This window comes from Macaca nemestrina, chromosome 12, assembly GCF_043159975.1.
Source record: "Macaca nemestrina isolate mMacNem1 chromosome 12, mMacNem.hap1, whole genome shotgun sequence".
Taxonomy (NCBI): domain Eukaryota; kingdom Metazoa; phylum Chordata; class Mammalia; order Primates; family Cercopithecidae; genus Macaca; species Macaca nemestrina.
The window spans coordinates 82,938,326-82,954,339 of NC_092136.1; the positions used below are offsets into that span (position 1 = coordinate 82,938,326).

Genomic DNA, 16,014 nt, shown 5'->3' on the forward strand with positions numbered 1-16,014 from the left:
TGCAAATATTTTCTCCCATTTAGTAGGTGGTCTGTTTACTCTGTTGATCGTTTCTTTTGCTGTACAGAAGTTTTTTAGTTTAATTAGGTGCCACTTGTCCATTTCTGTTTTTGTTACAATTGTTTTTGAGAATTTAGTCCTAAATTCTCTCCAAAGACCAATGTCCAGAATGGCATTCCCTAGGTTTTCTTCTAGGATTCTCATAGTTTGAGGTCTTGCGTTTAAATCTCTAATCCAGCCAGGTATGGTGGCTCATGCCTATAATCTCAGCACTTTGGGAGGCTGAGGTGGGTGGATTAGTTGAGGTCAGGGGTTTGTGACCAGTCTGTCCAACATGGTGAAACCCTGTGTCTACTAAAAAATACAAAAATTAGTCATGTGTGGTAGCATGAATCTGTATTCCCAGCTATTCAGGAGGATGATGTGAGAGAATTGCTTGAACCCAGGAGGTTGCAGTGAGCTGAGATCACGCCACTGCACTCCAGCCGGGTGACAAAGTGAGATACTGTCTCAAAAATAAATAAATAATTATTTCATCCATCTTGAGTTAATTTCTGCATATGGTGTGAGGTAAGGGTCCACTTTCATTCTGCAGATGGCTGGCTACCACCATCTAGCACCATTTATTGAATAGACAATCTTTTCTCCATTGCTTATTTTTGTCAACTTTGTTGGAGATCAGATGGCTGTAGATGTGTGGCTTTATCTGGGTTTGCTTTGCCATTCCATTGTTCTACACATCTGTTTTTGTTCCAGTACCGTGCCATTTTAGTTACTGTAGCTTTATAGTATAGCTTGAAGTTGCAAAATGTGATGTCTCCAGCTTTGTTCTTTTTGTTTAGAATTGGTTTGGCTATTCAGGCTCTTTTTTGGTTCCATATAAATTTTAGAGTGTATTTTCTAAGTCTGTGAAAAATGACATTGGTAGTTTGATGGTAATAGTGTTGAATCTGTAGATTGCTTTGGGCAGTATGGCCATTTTAACAATATTGATTCTTCCAATTCATGAGATTGGAGTGTTTTAAAATTTGTGTCATCTATAACTTCTTTAACAGTGTTTTGTAGTTCTCCTTGTAGAAATCTTTCACCTCCTTGGTTAGATGTATTTCTAGGTTTTTTACTTTTTTTTGTGGCTGTTGTAAATGGAATTTGGCTCTCAGCTTAAAGGTCATTGGTGCTACTACAGAAATGCTATTAATTTTTGTATATTGATTTTGTATTCTGAAACTTTATTGAAACAATTTATCAGTTCCAAGAGCCTTTTGGTGGAGTCTTTAGGGTTTTCGAGGTATAGAATCATTTTCAGTGCAGAGATAAATTGGCTTCTTCTTTTCCTATTTGGATGCCTTTTATTTCTTTCTCGTGGCTGATTACTCTGGCTAGGCCTTCCAGTACTATGTTGAATAGGAGTGGTAAGAATGGGCTTCCCTGTCTTTTTCCTGTCCTTAAGAGGAATGCTTCCAGCTTTTGCCTGTTCATTATGATGTTGGCTGTGGGTTTGTCATAGATGACATTTGTTATTTTGAGGTATGTTTCTTCTATGCCTAGTTTGTTGAGGGTTTTTATCATAAAGGAATGTTGAATTTTAAAGTTTTTCCATGTCTATTGAGATGATCATTTGGTTTTTGTTTTTAATTCTGTTTATGTGGTGAATCACATTTATTGATTTGCATATATTGAACCAACCTTGCATCCCAGGAATGAAGCCTACTTGATGGTGGTGAATTAACTTTTTGATGTTCTGCTGGATTTGATTTGCTAGGATTTTGTTGAGGACTGTTGGTCTGTGTTCATTATGGATACAGTCCTGTGATTTTTCTTTCTTTCCTTTTCCTTTTCTTTCTTTCTTTCTTTTCTTTTTTCTTTTCTTTTTTTTCTTTTTCTTTTTTTTTTTTTTTTTGCTGTATCTTTGCCAGGTTTTAGTATCAGGGTGATAATGGCTTTGTCAAATAAGATAGGGAAGAGTCCCTCCTCAATTTTTTGGAATAGTTTCAGAAGAATTGGTATCAGCTGTTCTTTGCACATCTGATAGAATTTGGCTGTGAATCCATCTGGTCCAGGGCCTTTTTTGGTTGCTAGGTTTTTAATTACTGATTCAATTTAAGAACTCAATATCATTCTGTTCAGGGTTTCAATTTTTTTCTGATTCAATCTTAGAGGTTGTGTGTTTTGAGGACTTTATCCATTTCCTCTAACTTTCCAGTTTGTGTGCATAGAAGCATTTATAAAATTCTCTGAGGATCTTTTGTATTTCTGTGGGATCAGTTGTAATGTCACCTATGTCATTTCTGATTATGCTTATTCAGATCTTCTCTTTTTTTTCTTCGTTAACTAGCTAGTGGTCTACTGATCTTGTTTATTGGTTCAAAGAAACAACTTTTGGTTTTGTTGATTCTTCATATGGATTTTGGGGTCTCAATTTTGTTCAGTTCTTCTCTGATTTTAGTTATTTCTTTTAATCTGCTGGCTTTGGGGGGTTTGTTCTTGTTTTTGTAGTTCTTCTAGATGTAATGTTAGATCATTAATTTGAGATCTTTCTAAGTTTTTGATGTAGGCATTTAGTGCTATAAACTTTCCTCTTAACACTGCTTTTGTTGCATCCCAGAGATTTTTGTATATTGTATTTCTGATTTCATTTATTTCAAAGATTTTTTTTTTTTTATTTCTGCCTTAATTTTGCTATTTACCCAAAAGCCATTCAGGAGCAAGTTGTTTAATTTCCATGCAATCGTGTAGTTTTGAGAGATCTTCCTGGTGGTAATCACTATTTTTATTTCACTGTGATCTGAAAGTGTGGTTGGTATGATCTCGATTTTTTTGAATTTATTGAGAATCACTTTATGGCTGAGCTTGTGGTTAATCTTATAATATGTTCCATATGCATATCAGAAGAATGTACATCCTGTGTTTGATGGGTATTCTGTAGACGTCCAATTGGTTCAGTCACATTGAAGTCTAGAATTAAATTTAAATCAAATTTAAGTCCAGAATTTCTTTGTTAGTTTTTCTGCATCTATGATCTAATGCTGTCAATGAGGTATTGAAGTCTCCAACTATTACTGTGTGACTAAGTCTTTTCATAGGTCTAGAAGGTTTTATGAGTCTGGGTGCGCCAATGTTGGGTGTGTATATATTTAGGATAGTTAAGTCTTCTTGTAGAATTGAACTCTTTATCATTGTGTACTATCCTTCTTTATCCTTTTTTTTTTTTTTAACTGCTGTTGGTTTAAAGTCTATTTTATTTTATATAGGAATAGTGACTTTGGTTAAATAATTTTTGAAAATTTAATCTGAGATGATTACCAAATAGGGTTGCATATTAATCTGATTAACAAGGGGCAAGGAGTCTAGTCAGTAAACAATTTGCAAGCCATGACGTAATTAGGTAAAATGTTAAATAGAGTTAAACTCGCTCCAATTTAGTGACATCTGTAATCCATTCATTTTAATTGATTCAGCAGTTACTATACGCCAGACTGTACAGATGCAGACTTTAAGCAGATGAAATCTCCATCTTTGAGATACTCACAGTCCAATGGAGGGGGCAGGTGAGTCCACGTACAGGAAACAGCACGTGAAGACTGGAGGAGAGCTGTTTTTGTGATGCACAGGAAAACAAAGGAGCATGTGCTTGACTCCACCAGTCATTGGTGGCTCTCTTAATACCGTTTTCTGTTTAATCATCATCATCTTTAACTGCTAATCAAAAAGTTCATTCCACAAGTATTTAAAGTTAATTTAAAGAAGTGTCAGACACTGTTCAAACACTGAGACTAAAGGACAAGTGATTTGCGTCTTTAATGCCTTGTTCCCTTGAAACCAACCTAACCTACATGATTGGCAGTTGGGCAAGGGGAAGAGGGGAACTCCCTCAATTTTTTCTGCCCTCCCTTCTCACCTATCCTCCTGTGAGCATTCTGTGTTTTACCTTTTACTGTTCTGTTCTCTCCTTTTTAGATAGAGCTGTCTGGTTTGTTCTAGAAATTAGTCATTTTGGGTTATGAGGTGAAGTACCTCCTATGGAGATGAGAGATTTCTGGAAATATGATTGCCATGGATTAGTGGAGAGGTAAGCAGAATCTAGGTTGTAGGAATGATCTGTGGGCTCCTTAACGGTAGAAAAGAAGTTTTATTAATCTTTTTATTCCCAGAGTCTAGCAGAGTATGAGGTAGATGTCTATGGCTCAGAAGAGGTTTTCTGGATGAATCAGTTAATGACAGGCCAACCATTAACAGTAATGAGATCTGGATTCTAGATCTTTAAGTGGAAGAATGTAGGAAAACATGATGGTCAATGGAAGAGTCACCCAGGATACTTTTGTCCCTCTTCCTACAGAAATATAAAAATTAAAAACCTTTTAAAATCAGGTAGCCTATGATTGCAGGGGAAAGAGGAAACTCCCAAGTCCACAATGACTCCTCCTTCTTTCTATTTCTGGCATAAAATTAGCTGCCTAAAGACAAAGCCTTTTATTCCACAATTAAGGATACAATTAAACATGCAAATACCTGAAAGAGTAAGCATTATGCTAATGGTTCTGAAAATATAAATGAAGAATCAAAATCTATCCTGCTTTAAAGAAGGCACCAGTTTAGGAGGTAGGCTCTAAGTACTTGAAGCAATAAAAGGAACTCACCTTTGCCTAACAAGTCCCATATAGTAGCCTCCTTCATACATTCAGTTGAACTTCATCCTAATAAGCCTGTGAACTAGGTACTATGTCCATTTTATAAATGCGACACTCAAGTTTTAGCAAACAATAAGCTATGCACAACTATCATTATTCATAATGACAAGTTATGAATTCTGGATGAGAAGCCAGGTCTATTTGGAGGAAATCAGTACAAAGTATAAAACAGAAGTTATATCATCAATATGAATTTAACCAGTGCCCTTATAAGTCTAGACTCTATCCAGACTTTCTGCTTCATCCTGTTAAACTGCTTCAGGTACCTTCTTATGTTCCCCTCCCAGTTACCTTTGCCCCTACTAAGATTTTAAGAGAAGAGTAATTCTGAATTCAACAAGTTTCTATTTCCTATTCTGCTGCAACATATCATAGTCAATATGTTTCTAAGTGAATGACTAATGACGTTGCTAAATAAGAATTATGAGGAAATGAACGTGTGCAATAAAAATACCACTGTCAGCTAGCCCTGTGCCAAGTACTGGGCAGGAGGGTGCACACAGCTGACTGTGGCATGTTCTCTGGGAAACAGCTAACATATTGGGTCCAAGATTGGAGGGGAAGAAGACAAAAATGTGACTCATAACACAGTCCACAGACTTTATGGCTTTGCCTTAAATGTTTTCAAGAAATCCATTGCCAAGTGAAGCTGGAAGCAGTTTGTACCACTGGAGTGAAGAATTCTGCCATTCCACACTCTTCTTTAACATCCCCAGGCTACTAACCTGCAGTTAAATGGGGCAGAAAATAGAGTGAAAAGATATGTTTGCTACTATAGAAAAAAATAAATGACCAGAGTGTCTTACATGATGATGTAGCTTTTCCCTCCCACCAAAATCAACCAGGTGGGAACACCCTTCACCCAGAATAAAAGCTCAAAGGCAAAGTGTCCAGGATGGAATGTGTTTTCTTGAGAGTGCCCTTGATATAACCTTAGTTCCCAAGAATAGAAAGACTAATTGTGTTGAGAATGAGGTTCACCCTGGGCCCTTCCCTCATCTCAAGTTTTCTGACTAAGAGGGTATAGGCTGTGCGTGCTCGTCTAAATCCATTATTAAATTAGGTCCCAATTTAAAGAGTTTGTCAGAGTTTAGCAAACAAATGAAACAGCCTAAAAGACCTTGCAGCACCAGATATTTTCTGGAGATCCCAGTAGCAGCAGGTAGAGTCTGCATCCTGAAGATACAACCAGACTCGATGCACTTGGTGTCAGCCAAGCTGGTATTGGATTGCCACAGGATTGTTCAAATACCTTGGCTTATATTTTAATATTTTCTCTCACATTTGTATAGGAAAGATAGTCTTGGAATTAATTCATTTAACAAATGTTTCCTAAGGAGAATTCTTTGTGCCAAGCACTGTGGCATAAAGCACTAGAGCTATGAAACATCAAGACATTATTGGGATTTGCAGGTCCAGTATTGAATAATATTGATTCATTTCAAAACATTTTATCACAAAAGTTTAACAAGGACCAGAGTAGTCACTATGTTAACAGGTGAGTTTCAAATATTAGTGGTCTTCTGGGCAAATTTCACTTTAGGACATCTTATAGGCATGTTGTAAAAATCAAAATAGGATAATTGCAAGGCACATAACACATGGGGTATCAGGAAGTGAGTTACCATAATGGTCTGCATACTATTTGGATTGCCTATAGATCTAGACTGTGAGAAACTTGAGGAAAGGAGTTCTGTGGTATTATTCATCATTGTGCTCTTAACATCTACTACAGACTGGTACATTGCAAGTAAGTACAAATACCACATTTATTGAATGAAAGAATCAAGGCATGAAGGAATCAATGTATCAATGCCTTAAGTTAAACAAGGGGCAAGAGGCTAACCTGAGTGCATCTGTCATATTACATAACCTTTGAGGCAAATACTGTCTCAGGTAGTAGTAACTTTGAGTAACATATAGACTTAGAACCACTGTAAAAGAAATAAGACTTCGAAATTCAGAACAAAACTATGAGCAGGGGGCTGGAAAGGGGCGAAGAATGCCTAGGGGAAATAGAAGAAATCATGTGGTTAGGAAGACTGATAACATATATGAAGACTTGGAATGGCCTACTGCATATGCAGTGAGTTTTTTTTTATCATGTGGCTTCTACTGAATTCTTTTCAGATTCTGCCTCTAGGTAGAGCCTTGTTTGGGTGAGAAATGCTGATGAGTTAACAGAGCTGAGCATTCTGGAGCCATGGAATGCTGACCATCCCCTTCAGGCTTCATGGGGTCTAGATGAGCAAAAATCTAAAAGTCATCAGAAAGTCTGTCCTTCTTCCTTTGCTGAAGGTAAGCAATGGGATAATCTCACTGCTGAGAAAACAGTGTCTTAGTTGCAACTAATTCTGTGGTCTCTCTGTCTGACAGGGAAAAGGTGGCTTCATAATAAATGATGAATATTACCAACATTTATCAACTACTTCCCATGTGCCAGGTATCTAAATTCACTATTTTATTTAATCCTCACAACCACTTTATGGTATCCTATTACTATACTCATCTTCACAGATAAAGAAAGCCCAGAGAGACTGATTTGTCTGTGGTCATAGAGTTAGGATGCGGCAGAACTATGATTCACATGTTTTTCTATCTGGAAGAATCTAGCAACTGTGTGCTTAAATGTTGCTCTCCAATGTCTCACAAATAGGATCTGAATGTCCATGCTCATGTTGTCTAGCTGTGTGATCTTGGGGGGAATCATTTAACTTCTCCGAGTTTCAGTTTCTTCATCTATAAAATGGAGGCAACATCCCCTGAATCATAGGGTTTTTGGGAGAATTCTATGGGATAATACATGTAAAACAATAGAATAATGGTTGACCCGTAGAAAGTGTCTGACAAATACTTCCCTCTATTTCTACTGCCTCATCTGTGGCAGGGATAACTGCCTTCCAAGTTGGTTACAACATCAAGGGTCTAAGGATCCTCGATATGTTTAATATAAGGTAGTGAAGACACTCTCTTTTTTTTGTCTGTGTACCATGTCATATGCCTGGAATGTTCCCTCTTGTTTACTCCATCTGTAAGCTGTAAATCATGGCCCATTAGTGAGTTATTAAATCAAGTTAGTGAGCTATGATCTCCATTTTTTAAAAAGGAGAGAAACAAATAGAACGGAAAATAACAAAGTACACTGTATACAAAAGGTGTTATTCCTATTTAACAAAACTTTTCTGTTTTATGTGTGTATGTATTTACTGGGTCAGGATAAAGAATGTACTTCTTACTTTGCATCTAAATATTTGAAAGGCTCTCGGTTACCTCATATAAGAGCTTCAAGAATTATTCGGATATGCTTCCATGGAAGCAATCAAGATTCCAGGCCTTTCTAGAACTAACAGATCTTTTCATATCACATTGCATTTAATTATCTTCCCTTCATCTGTCTTCCCCAGGAGACATAAGTTTCTTGCAGACAGGAAACATGACTGTTACTGCTGTGTCCTCAGTGTCCATTATAGGTCCTTGCACATAATATATACTCAAAAATGTTTGATGAAGGCCTGAATAAATCACGGCAACTGTTTCTTAAATCCACATTCAAAACTCAGAGGTTATTTGCCTGAACTCTCAAAATCGATATCTTTTATTAACAAATGAACAGGGCTGAGTTTTTCTTTTACATTATTTCCTGTGACCTTTTTCTCCTTCCCCTTGGTGGAATGATTTGCTTTTTTTCCTTGCCCTCCTGGGTATTCTAACTTTCCTTTTATCAAAACAAAGGATTGTCCTTTAGAAATTTGCACTTTTGTATAAATTTAATCCCCCATATCTTTGGCTTCTCCTAGTAGCATTTATACAAAAGATGCATCCCTGTTACTAGCAGGAAAAGCCTTGTTAGTTCTTTATTATACCAGCTTTTATCAGCTAATAGGTAAGAAGGGAAAGGGATATTTGAGAGGGAGGGAGATCTTCATGAGCTCATAAACTCACTCTTCCAAGGCAGTTGCCTGCCGTCTCTGCCCACAACAAGAGCCTCAAAATACATGCAATAAAATTCATATTCCAGTAGCTCACGAGCCTAAATGCATCTATGTTTGAAGCATTGATAATGTACTTGTGCATCATTTTGAAAAACATTTTATTCATATTTGTAACTTTACTTTTAAATTAACTACATGTTTCACAGTCTTCTACCACTATATGTTTCACAATGCAGGAAATACACAATACAAGTAGCATATTAAATCAAACATACCCAAATCATTCCCATAGAACATGAACAGTTAACATTAGCAATAATCAATTCCGCTTGCACAGCACCACTAAAGTACTTCAAGCACTTCACACAAAAGATTAAAGAAAAAAACTATAATTAGATTAGAAAATAGAGAGAGTTGGCTCATGTTTAAAATACCGCCTGGCTCAGATAGTGCTGGTTACCACTCCCTTCAAAATTTCAGGTAAACGAATTGCCACCACCTGGGAAGATCATTTCTAGTGGGGAAATGAAGGCAGCTTCTGCAAGACCCCAGGAAGGTACATTCTCTCTGACACCACCAGGACCAGGGCGAGAGTTGGGAGCATATGTGTGAGCGTGTGCGCTTGTGTGTGTGTGTGTGTGTGTGTGTGTGTGTGTGTGTATAGGGTATGGGAGGTAAATCCAAGAGGAAGAATGGTTTTTTGGTGCAAGCACATATTTTACTAAGTCAGCTACATTGTTTCTCACAGAACAAAGAAAGCGCTTGCTTTCTGATTTAGGTTTTGGCTTCATAGAAAACTATAAATAATACCAAAGAAATCCCATATTCCTACAGCATGGTTTATCCTGAACAAAAACCCCAAAGACATTTGTGTTAGAACTTCACCTCTCCTTATTCCTTAATCAAAGAGTCCAGCACTGTGCTGACAGAAGCAGATTGGGAATCACAGCTAAAGTGTATTCAACAGCTGACACCACATAAACTAAGCCCTTAGGGAGGCAGAGTGATGTGGGGAGACATATGGGACTGCGGGTAGGAGAGCTGATTCTGCCACAGATAGCTGTGGGATCCCAGGCAAGTCTCTGTCTCTGGTCTCCTCAGGCCTCAGTTTCCTCTTCTGTAAGTTAAGCAGAGGGCCCAATGATAACTAAGTTTCCTTCTAGCCCTAGAATTACACAAAGCTAAGCAAAGTGAGGAGAATAATACACTTTCAGGATGTTATTCTCAGATTTGAGCCATGCTCATCCTCTTATATTTATATAATCAGAGAAACCCTGCTAGTAATTTATTCTGAGGAAGCAAGTAGTTGACTTTCTAAAATAAACACAACTGACCATGGTCTATACAAGCACTTTAGACAAAGCAAATCCTGTTGCCAAAATTAGTATTAAAAAAAGTACAAAAGTTCAAACTTGTTGAATCTTTTTTGGTAAGAATTTCATTTAGGGCTTGCTTCTTGCTTTTTTTTTTTTTTTTTTTTTCTGGTCTGTTTTATCACTTTTCATGAGAATAAGGCCAGGGGGCTCTTGTAAGTTCTTTCTTTCTGATTCACTGATACGACTATATGCACGACCCATATTTCTTCTAATTCTATGTCTCTTAGAGTCATTTAGATGCTAAAGTCAGCCCTCTAGGTACAAAATAAGTAGTAATAATTGAACATTTGGAAACCAAATACCATATTTGTATATTATAGAGATTTCATTTGGGGAATTTCTTATGAAGTGTCAAGTATTTCTGAGTCTCATTAAAAGGAGGTTCCTCCCTTCAATACAATATCCAACTATTACTTTTGTTACTCTAAGTCTTTGTCTCTTCTGTATGTTATACTTTTATTTATGATTTTAGAGAATAAAGATTTAAATCTAATTACTACTCTTTCAAATAAGTGTATTAATTTTATATAATATCATATCACTTCATTTAATTTTCTTAATCTTCCACAACTTAATAGCTATTAGCAATATATTTCAGCAAATTTTTTCTAATATCTTAACAATTTATGCATTCTGTCTCTAATAAGATACTTGGTAATTTTCCCTTCAAGCTTTATTGTATATAAGCATTTCAGTTACACTAACTGATTTAGTTCTATCCTATTAACCCAGCTGACTTTTTCCACTTGCTACCAAGGACTAAAACATTTCAAAATTTAAAAATATTTTGTAGCATGTAGACCAACAATACAATACAAGAGAGAAGAAGAACTAGAAATGGAGCTGTTAACTTTCCATCATATTTGTGATGTCACTACAAGACATGCTCTAGGGTGGTTCTGAACAGTCACAGATTACAATTAAGGGTATCAAAATAATCTTTTGAAATGGAGTTGGCCAAATTCGAAGGGTTAATAACTTGTTTTTCTTAATCTCAGGGCTTCCCTGGAATAAGAAGGAACTCTAGGCTTATTGGTTCAGTCAGGAAATTAGGCCCTATGTGAACCTGTGCCTTCCAGAATCCCACTCCCTTCTAAGCCCTGCTGTAAATAACAAATACATACAAGACTTAACTTTAGAGCCAAAGTGGAACCAACAGCAAAAGTTCAACTCAAGTATGTAAATTAGTATCTATAACATATACCTCATGCCTAAAATTTCAGGTAAGAAGAATATGATCTCAGGTTGTAGTCAGATTGGATTCTGGGCCAGAGTAGGGAGTGGAGAATACAATAAGAATGGGCATGGTTCTTCCATATGGTACATAGATTCATGTTGACCATTAATTAGGCATCACTTTCTTCCTTTTGCCTGTTAGTACTTATATATTTTTAAAAGTACAGTCAGCACTGATGAAGTTTGGAAGTAATACAGGAAGCTTGTCTTGGAAGAGGAACATGTTATAGTTGAGTGTTGATGGATCTTAACTCAAGAGGTAGCTACTAGAATGAAAGACAGGAAGGCATTTCACATTCAATCAATTATTTATCTTTTTCTGGTAAATTAATGAGTTTTGTCAGACAAGGAACAAGTAACTTTTACGGTCTGAGAAACAATTGGTAACGAGATGACACAGAAGGAAGTCTTTCTGCCAAAACTTGTTAGAGAAAAGTACACGACTCTTTAGAAGAATGCCGTGGATTTTAAATTTATGCACTAAAGTTAATGCAGTCAATACCAGGCAAGTTAGGAGATAATACAGGAATATTTTCTTTTCACATTGACAGTAAGCAAATGTCCAAGGGTTTGGTCCACATATGCCATTTAAGATTTATTAGAAATGAAAATGTTTCTTCTCATTATTTTTATTGCTACCTATGCTGAGCACTTTATCCTGGATCATAACATTGCCAAAGAATAACTTGATAAAAGCAGGCACCTTTAACTAATTTAATCTAATAACATTTCAGACATTTATTCCAAATGGTTAAACATAAGATGCTTCAGTAGAGTACTGATGAACATGGGTTAATTAGAACATATGTTCTGTTGCTACGTGGTGTTGCCTTTGTTTTCTCAAGTTGAATTGCTCACAAAGTGCAGATAGAGAAATACTCCATTGCCTACCTGACGTAGAGGGAGCGTTTCTGATTGGTTCGCAGGGACCCGGACCCGGAGCTCATGCTGTGGTTCATCATCTGCTCTCGTAGGTCATGGATTTTGGCCTCAAATCGAGCGTAATCTGGGAATGAAACAAAGGTAGAAAATTTGGCTCTGTGCCTTCAAGAGTTAGAAATGCTGCACAGCTCAGGCAGCCCCTCATCCACGTTGTTGGTTCCTTTGCCAAACAATGGGGAGACACACAATTCAAGGGTATGCCTGTTTACTATTATTTATTCACAGACATTTACAAGAGGAAAATGATAAAGCAGTTATTTCCCAAAAGGTACCTAGAAAACACACCATCATCAAATTACCAACTTGTAAAAAGTCCATTGGGGGTGGGAAAGGGAGGATGGGGGAATCATGGGGAGGGGTGGAGGTAGATGTGGTTATAAACAGGCAACGTAAAGTATCCTCGCGGTGATGGAAATGTTCTCTATCTTGCCTGTAGTGGTGGATATTGGCAACTGCACATGTGATAAAATTACACAGAACTAACACACACACACACAGACAACTGGGGAAAATCTGAATAATATTGATGAATTGTGTCAATGTGAATATCCTAGTTGTCATAATATGCAATAGTTTTGCAAAATGTTACTACTGGGAGAAACTGAGTAAAGTTATTTCTTACAGCTGCATGTGAATCTATAATTATCTCAAAAACAAAAAGCAAAAAAAAAAAAATCCATGGGAATCTCAACTCAATGGGGTATTGAGGAGAGTCTTTAGTTACTCTCAGCCTGATAGACCAGACAATCAAGAGTTTGGTGATGAATTGTGTAAGAAATGTCATTTAATTTAACTAGGTTTTGTTAGGGGGTGGGGGTCTGCTAGAAGTTGACCACTGGGATCATACCTCAATTTTGTCCCATAACTTTGCCCCACATGCCAAATTTTAGAACTTTTCAAACATTAAAAATTATGGGTATAAAAAATATCAAAGAAATCTACCTTTGCCATTGTTTCACAGAAAAAAATATTTTTGGCATGTCAACTCAATAAAAATAAAGAAAGAATAGGTTCTAAGGTACTTATTAACACAATAAACATGTAAAAAGAAATGTCTTTTGATGTTTCAATATTTTTTATCACAACCTAGAAACTTCTATCATTTCCTTGGCAAAACAATGTCTTGCTTTAGAAAATTCAGCAGGCTTAACTTACCCACGAATAAACATAGAAATGTTAATTGAAATTATAAATGGTTCTTTTAATTACAAAGAAACTCACCATGAAGAATTTTAATAGAGTACGAGTACATCAGTACATTTCAGAAAACAATTTGATTTTCAATTCAATTTATTCACAACTTTAATAAAACAAGGATGAATGAATATAATAAAAGATGATCTGCTTATAGAGTGTTTCAAATTCTTTATAAGAAAAAGTTCTACAAAATGTAATTTCATTTCGGCTTACTGAATATGTATTGAGTACTGTAGGGATAGCTTTTCTAAAAGATTTGACCTTCATTTTCAGTAATAGATAACAGGAAAATAAACTCTGAATATTAAATATTTTTAAAGTTTAATACACAACAGATAAAGCCATAATAGTTGGCTGGAAATTTCTGGTGCATAAGCAAAGTCTGGTATTATCCAGATTTGGAAGGCTTCCTGCTTATGCTTAGCTTTGAATAATTAAGTCCTAAGTGATTAAATAAGCAGAATACATATTTAACAACATATTTAAGGTAAAAACCTATTGACTATAATTTAAGAAAATTTATTTCATTTTCTAGTGAGAGAAAACATTTATTTATAAACATCAATATGATACTGTATGCAGGCCAGACATGGTGACACACACATATAGTCCCAGCTATTTGGGAGACTGAGGCAGGAGAATCACTTGAGCCCAGGATTTCAAGGTTTCAGTGACTTATGATCTCACCACTGCACTCCAGCTTGGGTGACAAAGAGAGACCCTGTCTTTATTTAAAATTTAAAAAATAAAGATACGATACTGTATGCAGATTTAAATCATTTTGAGCAAGTCGTATTTTCTTGTCACCTTGGAAGAGTCAATTAACATTTATTGCTGGCCACATGGCAGACAATATGTTCAATGCTTTATGGGCATTATCTCATTTCTTTTTTAAATTACGAAATGAAGTCTATGGATGTTGAAAATTTTGAAATATATAGAAAATCACAGGATAAAAATTGAGAGACTCTCTTGTCTCTTCTGCCTTCCCCTACCTTCTCTCTCACTGCTCTCTTTCCCTACAACTTACCCTAGTGATACATGTATGGTTGTGTGCTAGATATGTATATGTGTGTTTGTGGGTAGCTGTGTGTGTATATACACACATACCTATACAAACGAGACCATAACTATTTATTGTATTAAGACTTTTTCTCCTTTTTTAATAGTGCAATTTGGATATTTTCCTGCCTTCTACAATGTACACAAATATCATTTTTCTTAATACTCTTAATACTCTATTCCATAGTTTAGACTGTATTTAACAACTCCCTTATCATTAGATATTTAGGCTTGTCCAGCTTTTTGCTATCATAAACAGGGATCTTGGTGTATGTGTGCATGTTGACAGCAGGTTAGTAGGGCACCAGAAGTGGAACTACTGGTCAAAGCTTTGCACAAAAATCTCACAGCCTCTAATAGCATTTCCCAGAGAAGAAAATGGCCTTGTCTGGAACATAGATCAGGAACTCTTAACTTTTTCTGACCCATGCTTTACATTGCCACTTGATAAATACCACATGTCACCTCTGAGTACCACTAACTCTCCCATCTAGAGAGAGAGGACACTCTCCTTTATAACTTTGAAGACTTTATTACCCATGATAAAGGCAGGAGATCCCACCTTCCAGCTGTCCCTTCTTAAACATCTAACTCTGTGCAAGTCTCAACCCTCATTTAATCACTTTGCTAACTTTATTGTATTCATCACATCAACTTGCAGTTATTTGTACAGTTGTTCATCTTCCATTAGACTGAGCCCTCTGATGGCAGGAAATATTTTTCATTCTCCTTGGAACTTCCTTTTCCTAACATAGTGTCTGAGATGCTCAATAAACTATTTTTTGGTAAATAAAAAATAAATGAGGGAGTGAGTAGAATACCTGGATGAATTCAGTTACAAAATGGCTCCAGGTACTGAAATTGTCCATTTTCATTTTTATGTTTTTGCAGTAAGAAAGATGAACATGCATCTCCCCTAGTAATACTTTTTTCAAGACTAAATATTCTAATTCCAAGGCTTTATTTCTGTCAAATCACTACCACTTCCAAATTCTTCTGCTATTTTTATTGTTCTCTAGGAAATCTCTCCATGTCAATCATGTCATACATTGGAAACAATTCTCTGACACTTCGTCTATATACAATCAACACTTTGTTAGGCTCTTGTAAGCTGCTACATTTTATATAACACAATAGGATACTTGCCTTAATAATAAATTATATTTGCCTTACTGTATGGCTTTTTAGACACCCAAAATGTTTTCTGCCATGCTTTCCAAATGTTTCGACTGCATGACATTCTACGGTGTCAAAATTCCCCAGTATGAATGATTTATACTGTATTTGCCTTAATTGGAATCTACCTTGTTTTCATCTTTCCTATTTTGACAGTCATCTTAATCTAAATCCTGTGTCAGAGGGGCTTATCTGTCTCTTTGCTACTTTTCTTTGAAAACTAAACATACACACAAGAAATTTCATCGTAGTAAAACTAGTAAGATCTGGGTTTATAAATATAAATGGTGTGTCTGTGGCAGCAGAGCTCTGTCTCCAATTTCTTGGAGATAAACAAGTTTATAGTTAGAAATGCTCTAGAAGTAAACATGAAACCTGCTATGCAAATTGTGAAATATAAGTCTT

At 36.1% G+C, this 16,014-nt stretch overlaps 1 protein-coding gene across 45 annotated transcripts in view; it reads right to left on the reverse strand.

Annotated features, from left to right (window-relative positions):
• The window catches only part of LOC105468849 (discs large MAGUK scaffold protein 2), a 2,241,192-nt gene that overhangs the window by 164,740 nt on the left and 2,060,438 nt on the right, over nt 1–16,014 (reverse strand). For all 45 annotated transcript variants that reach the window (XM_024788717.2, XM_011719263.2, XM_011719258.3 and 42 more), the window contains one exon: nt 12,124–12,238. In XM_024788717.2, coding sequence (XP_024644485.1) covers nt 12,124–12,238 — 115 coding nt within the window. The remainder of the gene's footprint in view (nt 1–12,123; nt 12,239–16,014) is intronic.